The sequence below is a fragment of the Bombina bombina genome, chromosome 3, assembly GCF_027579735.1.
Source record: "Bombina bombina isolate aBomBom1 chromosome 3, aBomBom1.pri, whole genome shotgun sequence".
Classification (NCBI taxonomy): domain Eukaryota; kingdom Metazoa; phylum Chordata; class Amphibia; order Anura; family Bombinatoridae; genus Bombina; species Bombina bombina.
The window spans coordinates 1000621861-1000639360 of NC_069501.1; the positions used below are offsets into that span (position 1 = coordinate 1000621861).

The 17500-nt window shown below is 37.9% G+C and overlaps 1 protein-coding gene across 1 annotated transcript in view; it reads left to right on the top strand.

The window, feature by feature from the left end:
* Positions 1 to 17500, top strand: part of LOC128652022 (short-chain dehydrogenase/reductase family 9C member 7-like) — a 59228-nt gene that overhangs the window by 3875 nt on the left and 37853 nt on the right. Inside the window, exon 2 of the mRNA XM_053704976.1 lies at positions 1584 to 1906. Coding sequence (XP_053560951.1) covers positions 1591 to 1906 — 316 coding nt within the window. The 5' untranslated portion in view covers positions 1584 to 1590. The remainder of the gene's footprint in view (positions 1 to 1583; positions 1907 to 17500) is intronic.

Genomic DNA, 17500 nt, shown 5'->3' on the forward strand with positions numbered 1-17500 from the left:
GGGAGTTTGGGGGGCAATGGGGGATCCTACACTGCAGAAAATATAAAAAAAGCCTTTTATTTTAGTACTGGCAGACTTTCTGCCAGTACTTAAGATGAAGGGTGACCATTGTGGGGTGGGGGAGGGAAGAGAGCTGTTTAAGTGGAATTAGGGAGGGATCAGTGGGTGGGATGTTTCAGGTAGGAGGGTAATCTATACACTAAAGTTAAAATTAAACCTACAAGCTACTAATTACTAAAAAGCCATATATGTCTGCTATTTCTGAACAAAGAGGATCCCAGAGAAGCATTTACCACCATTTGTGCCATGATTGAATTTCAGTGAGAAACCTAAAGTTTGTGAAAAAGTTAACAATTTTTTTTATTTGATCGCATTTGGCGGTGAAATGGTGACACAAAATTTACCAAAATGGGCCTAGATCAATACTTTGGGTTGTCTACTAAAAAAAATATAATAAAAAAATTATAAAAAAAGGCTCTATTTCTGTTTAAATGTAGTGATGGCAAAAATGCAAAAAATGCTCTGACCTTTTGGGGAAGTTTTTGTCTGAAATGCTTAAAGGGTTAATGTCCATTTAAAGCTCTAGAAACAGACCAGAATTTATATCCCTTAATGAGAAAATGTTCAGTACCTGATCCCAATGGGATATCTTTAAAATCCAGTCTGGCTCCAGCACCTTAGGGTGGAATAGTATGTAAAACACCAACTTATTTTAGTGGCATTTAGCTCAGTGTCTCTCAACTCCAGTTCTCAGGACCATTACATATGCCAGGTATTCATTATATCTTAACTAGAGCACAGGTGAAATAATCAGCTGATCAGTAGCCATGGTTACTAACCTGCTCTCACCCATCAGCTGATTATTTCACCTGTGCTCTAGTTAAGATATAATGAGTATCTGGCCTGTTAAGGGTCCTGAGGACTGGAGTTGAGAAACACTGATTTAGCTAATTTATTTTGCATTATATACAACTTATGTTAGTATAATTGTTCATTGTCACGTCAGTGTCTTTTACATGACTGTTTTACTTATTTATAATATGCTGAAAAGCACATATAAAAAGGGTACATATTCAAAACCATATTAATCAAACTAATACTAATATCTATAGACAGTTTTCAAATAATGATTCAGTTAGATATATACTGAGTCAAGTCCCACTTAGATGATGTGACACACAATTTGGGGTCTGTTCTCCATACCACACAATGAATTAGTATTTTGTTGTGAAATAAATTAATTTGTTTCAAAATAAGATGCTTTAATTATTTAGATCATTTTATTTGGTTGCATTATAATGTGCCTTTAAGGTTGTCAAGTTACTAAATTGTGAAACCCTACAGTCTTTGATATAGAGATAGATATAAGTGCTTCAGTTGATCTGGTACATTCTTTACACTGAGGTAGATGGGATGTCTATTATAGCTGTTTCAGATAAGGAAGATGGGATGTCTATTATAGCTGTTTCAGATAAGGAAGATGGGATGTCTATTATAGTCGTTTCGGATAAGGGCAATTAGGATAATCTAATACATGGTCAATACTAGTAGTTTTTACACAAATATATATTATTACGTTACAGAAAAAACATGTGGCTTCCTATACTGTTACTGCTGTTTGCTCTGATCCTGGTGTACAGATGGTACAGACAAAGTCAAATACTAGAGAATATCTCAGATAAATATGTGCTGATCACAGGATGTGACTCTGGCTTTGGGAACTTAGCAGCAAAACAGCTGGATTGCCGTGGTCTGAAGGTGCTGGCTGCTTGTCTGACTGAGAAAGGTGCTGAGGAGCTGAAGAAGGAGACGTCCTGCAGACTACAGACTGTGATCCTGGATGTTACTGACAGTGAGAGGGTGAAGTCCACTGCAGAATGGGTATCTAGTATTGTTGGAGATGCAGGTGAGATCAACTTTATTCATCTTTCTTTTTTAAGTTTTATTTTTTGACAACCATTTTAGTCGCCCTACTTTTAACAGATTATCTCACTCCCTCTCATGTAATTTTGTAAGTATTCACTGTTTCTCCAGGATTACCAGTGTATGTATATCATTTGTAGCTCACTGTTCCTAGATTAGTGAACAACACTCCCCTAAATCCTATTGTAAAGACTTCGACCTTCAATACTTTGACAAATTACCCAGAAGAAGTCCAATGCAATATGGGTGAAACGTGAGTCACAGTATAGGTCAAGAGAGAAACCAGCTGAATCCCCCTGCTTCTTGGATGACTACTTGGGAGGATATAAGTCCTCAACTGTGCTACCTATAATTATACTGCAAGAAGTAGGCAACAACAAAAGTTTAAAAAAGTCAATGTGTGTCGACACATAAGGCAACTGGTGATATAGGCAAATAGAAACACAGACAATGGCTGATATAGGATGTCTGAGGGGCTAAACAAAGTAATAAAAATAGCCCTAATGCCGTAATATCAAATGTATCTCTCACCCTTCTTGGTCACGTAAAGTCCAGTGTCATCTGGCCTAGCCCGCAGGAAAGCAGATAACAAAAAGACCCTTTGTGTGCAAACCAGGTGCACACGGAGCCGGTCCGGCACTTGACGCCCTCTCTGACCGCTCCGGTCTCCTCTGCCCGATTCCTCCTCGATGGCATGTGATGTCACTGGACCTTCTTCCGGTTCACGGAACCTCTTTCACCTGGGTGATGCTGTGAAAACCTCGGTAACCTCCGAGACCAAGGACGGTATACTGAGATATGCAGATAAGACACACTGGTAACTGGTGCAACCTCGGTTCCACAAGATAGAAATAACAAAGTTCAAATGAGGTGCACAAACAGCCAGTTGTGAAAACGAATTTTCTTTTCTTTATTGCAAGTAAAATTTCAAGTTCCCTCCAGGGATACAGGAATCACAAGTTAGTAGCGAGTGGAGAAAGCTTCACTCTAGTGACTGTCTGCTTAATTTCAGTATTGTCAGTCTAAGTCCATCAACGCGTTTCGCCATGTACCATGGCTTTATCAAGATCTTGATAAAGCCATGGTACATGGCGAAACGCGTTGATGGACTTAGACTGACAATCACAAAGTGATATTATACCACCACTATCTAGGATTGTAAAGGATTTGTTGGAACTACCTTTTTATTTCTAAATACTCTGCGCAGAGTTTTCCTTCTAACCGGATCTACATTTGAGATGCACCAAGCGTCCGTGACGTCACCAGCTTTTAGGAGCCGCTCTGGACACCTGTGCTGTACCCAGACGGAGGATTCAGCTCGAGAAAGGTGCAGGTAGGCACTGTAGAGGTGTAGCGGCCCTACAGCGTGGTTGATAGGGATCACATTCCTTTATTTCAAAAAGACTATCGTATATAGATGAATAACAACAAAAATTGATTGTATGCAGCTCTACTTCTGATATTTGGTTGTATATACAGAACCATACAAAAACGGAACTTTTCTACTAACCAAGTCCCATATGAACTTATATAATAGAGGTGGATTTTAAAGATTGGTTTCATTTATGAGAACATAAACTCTAAGATTTTTTTCAACACTTTGCACAGTCTAACAAGACTTTTTTCAAGTGTTATATACTTTTAAATGAGTTGTCTCCAAACAGTGAACAGCCATTTTTAAAACCAATTTTATGTTTATGTACATGACCGGTCATAGTATCACTTATATGTTTTTTATGTGAACTTTTTAATAGAATAAATAATTTATATCTGAACACCAGACTGTTTTTTGATACCTAATCACATTTTTTATGCCATATAAATATAGGAGCATTCACAATTTTTTTACATAAAATTAGTTATTATATTTCTCTAAATAACAGTTTATTATTATATATACGCCTTATGGGAGCAGATTAGTGTGTATTGCAGGGGTTAGATTTGCGCACCTTATAAACATTTCTTTTCTTAGATACCTTCTGCTGCAGCCATTTGCTGATAAATATGGTAAAAAAAACAGGCCCTAGAACTGACCCCCGAGGAACACCACTAGTAACTTTCTCATCTGCTAAATGTACTCCATTTTTAAGACACTGTAGTCTATGATTTTACCTACTTAATTTTTGAGTCTAGAGTAGACCAAAGAAATACAGTTTATGAATTTGTTTTTTGAGTAAGACTGTGTGAAATGCTTTGCTGAAATCTACACGAGCTTCATATATTTCTCCATCCTTGTCTAATACTTTAGTTACATAGCCAAAAAAGTCTGACATGATCTACGTGAAGTAAAATCATCATAAAATCTGACTAGAGTTTACTATTGACTATTACTAAAGTTAAATTGACAGGCCTTTAGATACATGGGCCTTACCCACTGCACTTTTTATGGAGATGTACTAAATTAGCTATTTTCCAATCATCTGGAACAACTTGTGTCAATAAGGATTGATTAAAAAGATCAGCTAACAGAGTAACACAGATCACTGTGCGCAAAAAAAGTTTTACCTTTGCAGTTTTTGGCCAAGAGATCTAAATGTGTGTGCACTTTATTCTTAGTGTAGTCAAACTTAAAAATGTTGTAAATGTAATAGCACACATATACAAACTCACATATTGACATTCACACACCCTCCCCCTCTCTTACATTCTTTCTCTCACATACACACTTCCTCTTACACTCTCTCTCACACACACACCCCCTCTCTTACACCCTATATCACACACATTCCATTTTCTTTCTCACACTCTCCCCCTCTCCCTTACGCACTCTCCCTCTCCCTCAAGCACACTTTCCCTCTTCCTATCACACAAACTCCCTCACACTCTCCTCCTCTCTCTTACTCTTCCTTTCTCCCTCACACACTCCCTCAACCTCTCATTCCTTATCTCTCTTTCACTCCCCCTTCAACATCTCCCACTCTCTCTGCCACTCTTTCCCATGTCTCTTAAACTCTCCCCCCTCTCTGTCTCGTCTGTCTCTCACACAATCTTCCCCTCTCTTTCTCTATCTCTCCTCCTCTCTCTCTTACTCTTCCTTCTCTCACACACACTCTCCCCTCTCGCTTACTCAGTCTTCCTTCTCTCTCTCTTTCACATACTCTCCCCCTCTCTCTCAAACACACTCCCCATTTCACACTCTCCCCCTCTCTATCTTACACTCCCCCCCACTCTCCCTTTCTCCTCTCTCTCACATGCACACTTTCCTCCGCTTTTCTACATTCTCCTCTCACTCTCATTTCCCCCTCACACACAATCTCCCTCATCTCTTTCTCACATTCTCTCTCTTTCCCACACTCTCTCCCTCTCTCACACTCCCTCCTCTCTTACTTACTTTCCTTCCTTGTCTTTCTCACTCTCCTCCTCTGTCTCACACTTTTCCGCCTCTCTTACACACTCTCCCCCTCCCTCTCCCCCTCTTACTCTAACACTCTTCCTCACTCTCCTGCAAGAAGATAACTCTCTGATACATGTGTCATAGGTCAACCCAAGTAAAGGAAAAAAAAAAATGTTGAGGACAACCCACCTCTGTTTTTCATCCCTTGGATGGAAAAGCAGAATCAATTATAATGCCCAATGTGACTACTAAATAAAAAAAATATAGTTTTGTTGTAAATGTTGTTACAAGAAATACCTAGTCTATGACTATGACATGATTCATACTTAATTTCAGTATAGCAAAAAGGCTCTGGAGGGGGCAAAGATGATATAAAAATATGGATATTAACAGAAGGACAAATGATTTCTGGGAGTTTTCCCAGCTTAGTCTATGTGAGGATAACATACCATAATACTTTATCATTCACAATACGTAGTGGTTTTTCCCTGAGAAGAGTATACCTTTTAGTGTATAACCCTTATTAAAGGGACTTTATATACAGTTTACATTTATTACATTTTGCATAGTGTATAAAAATGTTAAAAAAAATGTCTTTTTATAACAAAATCCCCTGTTAAAAAATGTCATGTGGTCTCTTGGAGTCTGCTTATATAAGCACAATTGTACCAGCTTCAGAAGAAAAAAGTTGCCTTTGCTTTAAGTAGGGTTACTTACCCTGTTACTGCTCTGCTGCCGTCCCGCTGTATTCAGTCACAAACCACAGGTAGGTATAACAAGTATTTCCCACCTCTTAACTCCCGATAAAATAACGTGCACTCATTCAAAGAACTAACTTCTGCTTGCAATTACTAGCCCGCGCTCTCTGGAATACCACCAATTAATAAAATAAATAAGATCTGGAGAACAGTTTTCTGTGAACTCTGAGGACTTTGGCCACACTATAATTTCAAAAGTTCAGTGGAGGGGAGTCTGTGAGCAATATGGAGGTGCTAAAGTGGCCGCACTATATATAATGCAGATACAAAAGAAAAGAATACTGCGGTTACACTAAGGTTTAATATTCTTAAGCGCAGACCACATTATCCTTTTCAAGTCTGCATTATGCTTAGTGTGGCCGCACTATGTTTTTCCTGGCAGCACTATGGTGTGGTCATGCTACTGCTGCATGGTCAACTTTATAGGGGAGGGCGGTCGTTTGGTAGACCTAACAGTCGACATTTTGGGCACCTCTGGCATACACAGTGAATAAACTGGACACATCCTTTCTATAGTGGAGAGACTACAATACTTCATTGGATACATCTTGCTACAATTGAAACTACTACACTTCAGTGAATACAGCTGGATACATTCTCACTACACAGGAGAGAAACACATGACATAAGGTACTGTAATGATATACCCTGCACCACAATGTAACTTACCTGTGGACTGAAGGAAGTCCAGCAAATATGATTAATCTCTGGTAAAGTCATTTATATCCAGCTTTGAAAATATTGTAAATATCCTCATTTGTTTGGTAAAACAAGCTGTTTTCATTTAACAGACTTTTATTTTACTAAACAGGTTTCCTAATCAACACATTCATGTGGCCTAATCAGATTGGATCTATGGAATTTACAGCTCAAAGAATTCTCCCACCCCAGTCAAATAAAAATTTTCACAACTCACGCAGAGTCTTAAAGCAAAATGGAGTTATCATGGGGCGCGATCCGATATAGATCGTAGTTTGCGGCGCAAGCGAGGGAACCCGCGTCGCCCGCAGTTTCAGCTCGCAACTCGAGCTATCCCATATATGTCGCCGTCAGATGCTAACGTGCCGTAAGTCTGACAAACCAGCGATGTCCAGAAATCTGCGCAAGTTCAAATTTCTGGCGTCGCCAGTGACTTGCAGCACGTTAGAAACTGCCGGCGCCTACAAAACCTGACTAAAGTCTAAATCACCCGCACTGTCTAACACACCACCCTAACATAGCCCGACACGTCTAACACGCCTCCCTAACATAGCCCGACACGTCTAACACGCCTCCCTAACATAGCCCGACACGTCTAACACGCCTCCCTAACATAGCCCGACACGTCTAACCCTCTATCCGCTATCCCCCCTCACTAGCCTAACAATAAAATATGTATTAACCCCTAAACCGCCGCCAGCTATATTAAATCTCTAACCCCCTAAAGTGAGCCCCTAACACCGCCGCCATCTACCTTACCTACCCCCTAAAGTGAGCCCCTACCCCGCCGCTATCTATTTTAAAATTATTAACCCCTAATCTAATCCCCCTACCCCGCCGCCATCTATATTAAATTATTTAACCCCTAAAATACTAAACTATCCCTACCACTAAACCTAAGTCTAACCCTACAAATAGCCCTGAAAAGGGCTTTTTGCGTGGCATTGCCCCAAAGTAACAGCTCTTTTGCCAGCCCTTAAAAGGGCTTTTGGCGGGGCTTTGTCACAAAGTAAACTGCTCTTTTGCCTACAATCTACATCCCCCTACACCGCGGCCACCTATAATAAATGTATTAACTCCTAATCTAATCCCCCTACACCGCCGCCAGCTATATTAACCCTAATTATATTAGGGTTAATATAGTTAATATAGTTATTATATTATATATATTAACTATATTAACCCTAATTATATTAGGGTTAATATAGTTAATATCGTTATTATATTATATATATATTAAGTATAATAACCCTATCTAACTCTAACATCCTAACTAAACTCTTATTAAAATAAATCTAATATTAATATTATTAATTAAAATATTCCTATTTAAATCTAAATACTTACCTATAAAATAAACCCTAAGATAGCTACAATATAATTAATAATTACATTATAGCTATGTTAGGGTTTATATTTATTTTACAGGTAAATTGTTAATTATTTTAACTAGGTATAATAGCTATTAAATAGTTATGAACTATTTAATAGCTACCTAGTTAAAATAATTACCCCATTACCTGTGAAATAAATCCTAACCTAAGTTACAAATACTGATAGTGGAGTACACCTAGCGCCTACTAAATAAGACCTCAGGCTTTGATAATTTGACACCTAGTTGTCAAAATGGAAAGATGAAACTAATAAGGTGTACCAAAGCGCCAACTATACGAAGGCTGGGTCTGGACCTAATGCAATATTATCAAACGATTACAATAAACAATTTATTGAGTACACAAATAAGTTAAAAACATGGATCCATGTATAAACAATCAAATTTATACAACAATAATAGCTAAATGAATAGTTAAAACAAATAGTTATGTAACGGATATAGCATTTAAAATTGTGCAAACATTGCTCTTAAAAATATTCATAAAAAATTCCAAATTTAGTATAAGGCTCACAACAGAAATTCAACTTTGTGTTTACCATATACACATACACAGATTTGTACAGCAATAATAGCTAAATGAATAGTTAAAACAAATAGTTAAATAGCAGATATGGCATTTAAAATTGTGCAAACAATGCTCTTAAAAAATATTCCTAAAAAATTCCAAATTAAGTATAAGGCTCACAACAGAAATTCAACTTTGTGTTTACCACATACACATAATAGGTGAAATATATTAGTCAGTTATATAATATTATCTAACCAATAATGTTCTCGATTCTATGCAATACTAAATATTGCCAATAGTGACTAATGTGTAGGGCTCTGAGTAAGACCTTTAACTGTGTGTTTACCACATACGCATTGTCAAGTAAAAAATATTGTGACAGCAATAAGCCAATGTAAAGAATGTGTATCAAAAAAGTTGTGTGCAAAAATTAGTGTACAAAAGATATTAATGGTCAAAAAATGGGTTGATCTTCAAAAAACGTGAATTAAGAACAAAGATTGTGAAAAATTAAAAACCAAAAATTTACAAAAACATTGTGGTGTGTTCCAATAGTAACTTATATAAATGTAAATAATAGTCCAAAAAATAGTCCAACAGTGAAAACTTAATAGAAAAAATAATCCAACAATAAATTATAATAAGTAGTGTGTCTCTTTAAGAAAAAACAATAATCCTTAAAGTGTTGTGAATCCTAACAGCAATAGTTATGGTGATTTTCCAAGTGTTTTATACTGAATAGCAGTGTCAGTACTTGTTAGCCGTTTTCCAACCCAAAATTCTATCTTCTTGGCAAATATTTTGTTATAAAAAAAAAAAAAAAAAATAGGTTGATCTTCAAAAAACGTGAATTAAGAACAAAGATTGTGAAAAATGAAAAACCAAAAATTTACAAAAACATTGTGGTGTGTTCCAATAGTAACTTATATAAATGTAAATAATAGTCCAAAAAATAGTCCAACTGTGAAAACTTAATAGAAAAAAATAATCCAACAATAAATTATAATAAGTAGTGTGTCTCTTTAAGAAAAAACAATAATCCTTAAAGTGTTGTGAATCCTAACAGTAATAGTTATGGTGATTTTCCAAGTATTTTATACTGAATAGCAGTGTCAGTACTTGCTAGCCATTTTCCAACCCAAAATTCTAATCTTCTTGGCAAATATTTTGTTATAATCCCTGGATGATCCTTCTGTAAAAGAAAGATATGATGGTGTAGATTGTTTTTAGATCAATAGAAAATGAAATTGTGCTTACCAGTCGACGCGTTTCGGTCACAAAGAGACCTTTATCAAGACTCTAAGTTACAAATACACCTACACTATCAATAAATTAAAGAAACTACAAATATCTATCTAAAAATACAATTAAATAAACTAAACTAAATTACAAAAAACAAACAAACACTAAATTACAAAAAATAAAAAAAAGATTACAAGATTTTTAAGCTAATTACACCTATTCTAAGCCCCCTAATAAAATAATAAAGCCCCCCAAAATAAAAAAAATCCCTACCCTATTCTAAATTAAAAAAGTTCAAAGCTCTTTTACCTTACCAGCCCTTAAAAGGGCCTTTTGTGGGGGCATGCCCCAAAGAAAACTGCTCTTTTGCCTGCAAAAAAAAACACAATACCACCCCCCAACATTACAACCCACCACCCACATACCCCTAATCTAACCCAAACCCCCCTTAAATAAACCTTACACTACCCCCCTGAAGTTCTCCCTACCTTGTCTTCACCACACCGGGCAGAACTCCTCATCCGATCCGGACGATGTGTTCCAGCAAGCGGCAGTGAAGTCTTCTTCCATCCGGGCGATGTCTTGAAGCAAGCGGCAGAGAGTCTTCTTCCATCGGCGATGTCTTCAAGCAAATCGGCATCTTCAATCTTCTTCCATCGCTCCTCCGCCGCGGAGCATCCTTCCGGCACGACGACTTCCCGACGAATGAGGTTCCTTTAAATGACGTCATCCAAGATGGCGTTCGTCGAATTCCGATTGGCTGATAGGATTCTATCAGCCAATCGGAATTAAGGTAGAAAAATCTGATTGGCTGATTGAATCAGCCAATCAGATTCAAGTTCAATCCGATTGTAAGGGGTTCACATTAGGGGATAGATCAGTTAGATGGTGGCGGTTTTAGGGGTTCACATTAGGGGATAGATCAGTTAGATGGTGGCGGTTTTAGGGGCTCACAGTAGGCGGTTAGTTTATGTAGATGGCGGCAGTTTAGGGGTTAAATACTTTATTAGGTATTGCGGGGGGGGATCGCGGTTGACAGGGAGATAGACATTGCGCATGCGTTAGGTGTTAGGTTTATTTTAGAAGATTGCGGTTGACAGGGAGATAGACATTGTGCATGCGTTAGGTGTTAGGTTTATTTTAACAGCCAGTTTAGGGAGTTACGGGGCTCCAATAGTCAGCGTAAGGCTTCTTACGGCTGCTTTTTGTGGCGAGGTGAAAATGGAGTAAGATTTCTCCATTTTCGCCACGTAAGTCCTTATGCTGTATATTGGATACCAAATTGCGCGGGTTTGGTATACCTGTCTATGGCCCAAAAAACTACGGGCGACGGCAGAAATATACGCGCGTAACTTCTAGGTTACGCCGTATATAGGATACCAAACCCGCGCAAATATTGGCGTCGCCGACTTTTGCGGGCGACGATTTTTATCGGATCGACCCCCATGTGTCAGCATTTATCATTGCACAAGCATTTTGTGTGAAATGCTTGTGCAATACCGCCCCCTGCACATTTGCGGCCAATTGGCCTCTAGCAGGGGGTGTCAATCATCCCGATCGTATCTGATCGGGATGATTGCTATCCGCCACCTCAGAGGTGGGGGACGAGTTAAGGAGCAGCTGCTTTTTAACTTCTGTTTCAGTTGGAACCTGAAACTATGGGGGTAGACTGCAGCATCATCTGCTTGTTAAATCTACCCCTATTATAACTTTTAATCCTCTAAATGTCTGCCTGTTTTTAAGCTACTAAAGACAGCCTCTTATCACATGCTTTTTTAGTAACTTTTCACAACAAGGGAGTGCTAGTTCATGTGAGCCATATAGATAACATTGTGCTCATGCCCGTGAGTTGTGCACAACACAGCACTAATTGGCCTTAATGCAAGTAATGTGATCAGGGGGCTGTCAGAAGATTATTCAAATACAAGAGTAGCTGGAATTACAATTTTTGTGAGTTTGCTACTTGGGAGCCTTGTATGAGACTGTTTTATGGGCTACCACAAATAGTTGTGCATAGGAATAAATAATGATTTATTGCAAAAACAACACATCCTTAGAGTAGGATGAGATCAAAAGAAATGCCTCTGAGCACATAAATATAGAAATAATGAGAATCAATATTAAAATGTAACCTTTATTGTTGCAAAATAAAATGACAGCAGAAAAAGATACACTCGGCTAGATTACGAGTTTTGTGTTATGAGTGAAAAAGCAACGTTATGGGTTATAACGCTGCTTTTTCACTACCGCTGCTATTACGAGTCTTGTTGGTACAGCTGTCCAGCACACTTTTTTGTCAGTAACGCAAATTAACTTATGCAATTTGCATTTTTTTTTTTTTTAATGGGACTTCCATAGCGCCGATATTACAAGCTTTTTCTGGGGGGCCAAAAAGTGAGCGGTACAGCCTATCCCGCAAGATTCGTAACGCAATCTAAAGTAAGTAGTTATGTTTTTTACATTACAAAGCTGTAGCATAAAACTCATCACTAAAGTGCTAAAAAGTACACTAACACCCATAAACTACCTATTTACCCCTAAACCGAGGCCCTCCCACATCGCAAACACTATAATACAATTATTAACCCCTAATCTGCCGCTCCGGACATCTCCACCACTATAATAAACATACCTATTAACCCCAAAACCGCCGTACTCCCGCATCGAAAACACTAGTTTAATATTATTAACCCCTAATCTGCTGCCCCTAACATTGCCGCCACCTACCTACATTTATTAACCCCTAATCTGCCGCCCCCAACGTCGCCGCCACTATACTAAATTTATTAACCACTAAACCTAAGTCTAACTATAACCCTAACACCCCCTAACTTAAATAAAATCTAAATAAAAATTCCTATAATTAACTAAATAATTCCAATTTAAAACTAAATACTTACCTATAAAATAAACCCTAAGCTAGCTACAATATAACTAATAGTTACATTGTAGCTAGCTTAGGGTTTATTTTTATTTTACAGGGAAGTTTGTATTTATTTAACTAGGTAGAATTGTTACTAAATAGTTATTAACTATTTACTAACTATCTAGTTAAAATAAATACAAATTTACCTGTAAAATGAAACCTAACCTGAGTTACACTAACCTTACACTACAATTAAATAAATTACATTAATTAAATATAATTACCTAAAATACAACCCCCCCCACTAAATTACACAAAATAAAAAAACAAATTATCAGATATTTAAACTAATTACACCAAATCTAATAGCCCTATCAAAATAAAAAAAAAGCCTCCCCAAAATAAAAAAAAAACCCTAGCCTAAACTAAACTACCAATAGCCCTTAAAAGGGCCTTTTGCGGGGCATTGCCCCAAAGAAATCAGCCCTTTTACCTGTAAAAAAAAAATACAAACAACCCCCCCAACAGTAAAACCCACCACCCACACAACTAACCCCCCAAATAAAATACTAACTAAAAAAACCTAAGCTCCCCATTGCCCTGAAAAGGGCATTTGGATGGGCATTGCCCTTAAAAGGGCATTTAGCTCTTTTTCTGCCCAAACCCTAACCTAAAAATAAAACCCACCCAATAAACCCTTAAAAAAACCTAACACTAACCCCCAAAGATCCACTTACAGTTTTGAAGACCGGACATCCATCCTCAACGAAGCCGTTAGAAGTCTTCATCCAAGCGGGAAGAAGTCTTCAACGAAGCCGGGAGAAGTCTTCACCCAAGCCGGCAGAAGTGGTCCTCCAGACAGGCAGAAGTCTTCATCCAGACGGCATCTTCTATCTTCATCCATTTGGTGCGGAGCGGCTCCATCTTCAAGACATCCGGCGCAAAGCATCCACTTCTTCAGGCGGCTAACAACAAATGAAGGTTCCTTTAAGGGACGTCATCCAAGATGGTATCCCTTGAATTCCGATTGGCTGATAGAATTCTATCAGCCAATTGGAATTAAAGGTTAAAAATTCCTATTGGCTGATGCAATCAGCCAATAGGATTGAGCTTCAATCCTATTGGTTGATCCAATCAGCCAATAGGATTGAGCACAATGTAACTATTAGTTATATTGTAGCTAGCTTAGGGTTTATTTTGTAGGTAAGTATTTAGTTTTAATTTAGGTAATAATTGTAAGTTTTATTTAGATTTATTTTAATTATATTTAAGTTAGGGGGTGTTAGGGTTAGGGTTAGATTTAGGTTTAACTTAGGGGTTAATACATTTAGTATAGTGGCGGTGACATTGGGGGCAGCAGATTAGGGGTTAATAAATGTAGGTAGGTGGCGGCGATGTTAGGGGTGGCAGATTAGGGGTTAATAATATCTAACTAGTGTTTGTGATGCGGGAGTGCAGCAGTTTAGGGGTTAATATGTTTATTATAGTGGCGGCGATGTTGGGGGCGGCAGATTAGGGGTTTATAAGTGTAGGTAGGAGGCAGCGACATTGGGGCAGCAGATTAGGGGTTAATAAGTATAATGTAGGTGTCGGCGATGTCGGGGGCAGCAGATTAGGGGTTAATAAGTGTAAGATTAGGGGTGTTTAGACTCAGGGTTCATGTTAGGATGTTAGGTATAAACATGAATTTTGTTTTACCATAGGAATCAATGGGACTGCAGCTTTACGCTGCTTTTTTGCAGGTGTTAGACTTTTTTTCAGCCAGCTCTCCCCATTGATGATGGGGAAATCATGCATGAGCACATAAAACTAGCTCACCGCGGCTTTCAGCAGCGCTGGTATTGGAGTGCGGTATGGAGCACAATTTTGCTCTACGCTCACTTCTTGCCTAATAACGCCGGGTTTATGAAATCCTGTAATACCAGTGTTGTAGGAAAGTGAGCGGTGACAATAAGGTGCAAGTTAGCACCGCACACCTCTTACCGCAAAACTCGTAATCTAGCCGAGTGTTTGCTGCCCAACAAAATTTAAAAACACTACAATACAGGTACTGGTAGAGAGACTTGCATTGCTAAAGTAAACAATCAAATGGTATCAGAGTGGATAAACGCTAAGTAGTCTGATAATAAGTATTGTCTACATTACAGCCTTTTATAAGTAGACGTGTACTAGATAGTGTGCACTATCAAAATAAGCAGATTAAATCAAGTTAACCCTATGTTGAGGGTTTAAAAAAGGGTTAAATATGAATGATAGAGTATTTCTACTGCTTAAACGTATGCATTTGTCTGTCAGTGCAGTAACAATTCTATAAACAGAAACTGAATAGAATTTATTTATGAAATACATGGCACGTAAGAGTATTACAGATTGTGAATAATCATAAGCATTATCTGTTGCCTTGGCTAAATGCCAGTAATCTGACCTATGCTATGTGCTTGTTATAACAATGATATAATCAGTAAATGAATAGAGTTTTGGATAGGTAGCACTTTTGCATACCGCAGATTTTGAAGTAATAAAGAGCGTGATTTACTGCCACTAGTTGAAAGCCAGTAATCTGACATAGGCTAAGTGCTTGTTAAATTACCGTAAAGTTAAAAACAGTAACTAAATAAAGTTGGTCTTGAAATAGGTAACACATTTGCATACCGCTGATTTAATTTAGTTGTAAGCGTTATCTACTACCCTAGCCTGATGCCAGTTATCTGACATAGAGCATATGTGCTTGTTTACAATGGCTGTAGTCACTTTATTAAAGTTAAAACATAGCACAATTTGCATACCATACATTCAGACTTTAAATAATGAGCATTTTCCACCACCTTGGCAAAGTGCCAGTAAGCATGTAATAAGACTTAAGCAAGTTTAGTATTAAACTAATACATCAGTTAGGACCAGTATAGAGCGACATTTAAAAAAGTAAGTGTCCACCTAACGGGGTCGCGTTTCACTGTCGCTTCCTCAGAGGGGTATGAGGGACTGACAGTGGAATGTATTTACTGTATTTATAATCCCTCCCTTTGATTCGGATTGGCTAGTCATTAGTACGTGACATGTGTTGGTATTGGCTAGAGCGATCCTCAGTAAGAACACAAGATCACCAAATAGCTCATCGTCACTTTGTTATTACGTTGCCAAGGAGATCATGAAGCCGGACAACTTAGGAGCTGTCATTCTACTTAAATTTTTCTCATAGTGGAGGATTTTGATCTTATGGGGTAATATGCAGGTAGTGTTTCCTGACCCATATTGAATCTTTAACTGGTATAGTAATAAAGATACCAATCGTGATCGGTATTACATTATATTCACTGCTACGGATTGATATTATAGAGTGGTGTATCAGTACCATTTCCTAATTCATAATCAAAAAAGTTTTTCCATAATATAATTGGAGTAAAATAACAAAAAAACAATCTTGATCAAAGTTATAGTGTGATGATCAGCATGAATGCATCAGACTGTATTTAGAGTATATAGTGATAGTTGTATTCACATATGGCAACAAAAAGGAAAAAAGGAATGAAAAAATATAATCACTGTTTTATAATTAATGATGTATCTCACAAAAAAAACATAGTGCAACAAAATCATAATCCTAACTAATCACTCATAATTGTTGTGTTATCAGTACAAGTACATGGTGTGAGAGCATTAAGTGAAATAAAGAAAATAAATAACAATGTTGTGACAGAGGGTGAGGAGAGCGAGGTGACATGATTCCTAAGCACAATCCTAAATGAGTGAATTTGACTTTTACTATGCTTATAAGTGGGTTTGATGTTTAAATCAATGTTGATGGTCATCCTGAATTTTTCAAGCATTTCCAGAGAACCTTCCCATATGAATAGTACATCGTCGATGTATCTTATCCATAATGGTATATATTGAGTATAATTGTCATTGTCATCATTGAATACCTTCTGCCTTCCCACAACCCTAAAAATTTTTTATGTAAGTAGGGGCACATGCAGTGCCCATGGCTGTCCCTTGGATTTGTAAATAAAACAGATCTTTGAAAGTAAAAAAGTTGAAATGAAGTACAAAATGTAATAATTTCAAAATGAAAGCATTATGTTTCTTATTGTCAGATTGATTTGTGGACGAAATATAGGATATTGCTTGTTCTCCTAAGTTGTGTTGTATACTGGTGTAGAGTGATTTCACATCAGCTGTAACCAAAAGTGCATTTTGAGTTAGTGTTAAATTCTCCATTTTTTTAGTACCTCCATAGTGTCTTTAACGTAAGATGGTAGGGTTTACAAGTATTCCCTCAAGCAGAAATCAAAATACTGACTTGCTTTCTCAGTTAGGCCCTCATTATTTGACACTATGGCCTCTAGTTATCAAGCTCCGTAAGGAGCTTGATGGCCTCTGTTTCTGGCGAGTCTTCAGACTCACCAGAAACAGTAGTTATGAAGCAGCGGTCACAAAGCAGGCGGACAGTCATCGCCGGAAATCAACCCGATTGAGTACGATCGGGTTGATTGACAACCCCTGCTGGTAGCCTATTGGCTGCGAGTCTGCAGGGGGCGGCGTTGCACCAGCAGCTCTTGTGAGCTGCTGGTGCAATGCTGAATACGGCGAGTGTATTGCTCGCCGTATTCAGCGAGGTCTGGCTGACCTGATCCACAGTGTCGGATCAGGTCTGCCAGACCTTCATAACTAGAGGCATATGGGTCTGCCCGGTGGCTTTTTGATATTATTGTGGATTTTTGGAATCAAATATAGAGTTGGTAATTTTGGATGGAGTTGTGTTAGAAACTTTTTC